At 44.7% G+C, this 2,740-nt stretch overlaps 1 protein-coding gene across 1 annotated transcript; it reads right to left on the bottom strand.

Moving 5' to 3' along the window:
• Window positions 1–1,258: 1,258 nt before the first annotated feature.
• LOC136996449 (olfactory receptor 12D1-like) lies at window positions 1,259–2,227 on the bottom strand. The gene has a single exon (XM_067317372.1). It carries the CDS (start codon window positions 2,225–2,227, stop codon window positions 1,259–1,261), a length of 969 nt encoding a protein of 322 aa, XP_067173473.1.
• Window positions 2,228–2,740: the final 513 nt, after the last annotated feature.

Here is a 2,740-nt window from a genome sequence, read left to right on the forward strand (position 1 = left end):
AACAAATATTGACTCTTAAAGACCTAAAAACACTTAAAAGATCTCAGACTCAAAGAGTGGTCTTATGGGAAGAGGAGATCAGGAGCCTTGGGACACTGTCTCTTACAGTCTCCAGCCTGGAGCATTGTTTAGGAGAGTAAGAATCACTTTTGACACCTTCAAGTACACAGCATGAAAAATTCGCACTGAGGGATTACTTGAGGCCCTAAGAGAAATATTCATCATCATCATCATCATCATTATATAACATTGTTAAAAATGATAACAACAACAATACTACAGGCAGCCTTTTTAAGGCTTATGGTAGGACTCTAAGCATGGAATGTGTTGAGCAAATAAGTATTGTGTGAAACATACCTGGCATGTTAGTGAAATTTATGAATACGTGGAAAAAAACCTGCAGGACAGGTAAGAATCAAAAGATCACTCCAGCTATTACTCTTAGTCCCCATCTCCCAAGCTTACTTTATCTTTAAGCTCTAAGGATCAATTCTGGAACCTTTCTTCAAATTGAATCCATCATTCCCACTCATTTTGAGATTAGGGGAGAGATTCAATTTGAGATTAGGACACCTAAATTTGGGGTTCCAAATGTACATTCCTCCCTGTGAGACAAGTGCCTAAACAGCAGTTTTAACCACTGTGGATCTAGGCAATGAGGTGGAATTCACTTGCATAAACACAGGTGTCTCACACCATCTCAGATGCCCTAGGATATTTGACATCCATACAGGGCTGGTGGATCTGGCACAGGACCTATGCGCTTCTGGAGCAGCAGAGAGACACCAGCTGAGATATCCAGAGTATTTCAAGTGGCATGGCATACATGTCTGTACGTGGCCAACTGAATCCCACAGAAACAAGTGAATCCCTCCCTGTCTATCAGCTTTAGGATAAGACGAATCAGGCCCTGACTTCTCTTGACAGCGCTGAGTGGAGGTGGGATTCAGCTGCCTTAAAAAAAAAATAAAAAAAAAATCAAGTGACATTTGAGGGTAAATCACTCTAATAAGGTGTTTTTATTGAAGTATCACTCTCTGGAGCTGCTTCTCTTTTCCAGTTGGATGAATGAGAGTGGCTGTTCCACAAACATATATTCGTCTTTAAGCACTGATATTGCCCAAGATAGGAGACGTAAGGCCATATCCAGTATGTAAGGTTTTTCTGAAGGGACCCAGGCTGTTGCGAGTGAAAAGCAGATTTCTGCACAACACATTCTTGAGCCAAAAGCTCCTCTCATTGCATTGTCCATTGCCTACTACCCCACACAAGCTGCAAGGCAGAACATTTTCTGTGCTAGATACTCTGTGGAGAAAAGTCTTCTCTTTAGGGCACACTTCACCTCCACATTCCTCAGGGTGTAGATCAAAGGATTGAGGACTGGCGTGACAACAGTATACATAACGGTGGCTATCATTGTCCACCTGGCTGAATTCCCTGAAGAAGGTGGCACATAGTTAAAAATAACAGGGACATAGAATAAGGCCACTACTGTGAGATGGGAAATGCAAGTGGAGAAGGCTTTCCTCCTTCCCTCCTTGGACTGGACTTTCAGCCGGAGGAAGGAAAAAATGTACAGGTAAGACAAGAGTGTGAAGACAAAGGGGCCTATTGCAAGACTCCCTGTGATGATGTTGAGAAGGTTCAGGTTGAGCTGGCTGCTACTGCAGGCCAGTCTCACCAGGGGCTTGATGTCGCAGAAGTAGTGTTGGATGTGGTTGGGGCCACAGAAATGGAGCCGGGAGGTCATGACTGTGTGCATCAGAGCATGAAGGAAGCCAGTAGTCCAAGTGCCTACAGCCAGCAGCAGGCAGGCCCGTGGCCTCATGATCAGGGTGTAGCGCAGGGGGTTGCAGATGGCCACAAAGCGGTCATAGGCCATGACAGCCAGAAGCAAACCGTCGCTGCTACCCAGGAAGTGGAAGAAGTGGAGCTGGCTTAGGCAGCCAGTGTAAGAAATGCCCTGGTGCCCTGAGAGGAACCCAGCCAGCATCTTGGGCACGGTAACTGTGGAGTAGAAAATATCTAGACAGGAGAGGTTGGAGAGGAAAAAGTACATGGGGGTGTGTAGCCGGGGTTCACATGCCACTACAATCATGATTGCCATATTCCCCAGCAGGGTAGACAGGTACAGCAGTAAGAACAGCATGAACAGGAATTTCTGTAGCCCTTGGAGGCTGGTCAGGCCAAGGAGGATGAACTTCCTCACCTCTGTCTGGTTATCCATCCCTGCAGGGAGAGAGAGAATAACTTAGCAGTAACTTCCTATCTTTCTATCCTGAGCTGCTATATCCATTTCCCAGCCTCCTCTTCCATAAGATGCATCATCAGCTGATGCTGCCTCATAAATGGAAGAGATCAGATACTGAGTCTGGAAAAGGACACGAAAAAATTCCTTGATTTTCCACCCCAACTGTTTCAACAAATACTAGAAACTGTTGTAACCTAGATGGCCAATGCTAATACTGGAACTGCCACCTGTGTACCAGCCCACTGAAAGGAATGGCATGTTTGAGAATAGCCAGAAAAGAAAATTATGCGGAAGGAAGGAAGGAAGGGAGGGAGGGATGTTGGTTACCTGATTTGTAAGTGAAGATCATTCTTAAATCCTGTGTGTTTTCTTATTCAAAAAAGGGTTTTCTAATAAGTTTTGTTCATTCCAAATTCTAGCTGTCTATACTGTATCTTTCCCAAAGCTGAAGTGTTATAGTAGTCTAGTGGCTCACATATAATACACTGC

Source organism: Apteryx mantelli, unplaced genomic scaffold (assembly GCF_036417845.1).
Source record: "Apteryx mantelli isolate bAptMan1 unplaced genomic scaffold, bAptMan1.hap1 HAP1_SCAFFOLD_40, whole genome shotgun sequence".
In the NCBI taxonomy this organism is placed as follows: domain Eukaryota; kingdom Metazoa; phylum Chordata; class Aves; order Apterygiformes; family Apterygidae; genus Apteryx; species Apteryx mantelli.

What these genes read in the sequence shown, in the direction of transcription:
- LOC136996449 (XM_067317372.1), bottom strand. Translation starts at nt 2,227, where the DNA reads ATGGATAACCAGACAGAGGTGAGGAAGTTCATCCTCCTTGGCCTGACC.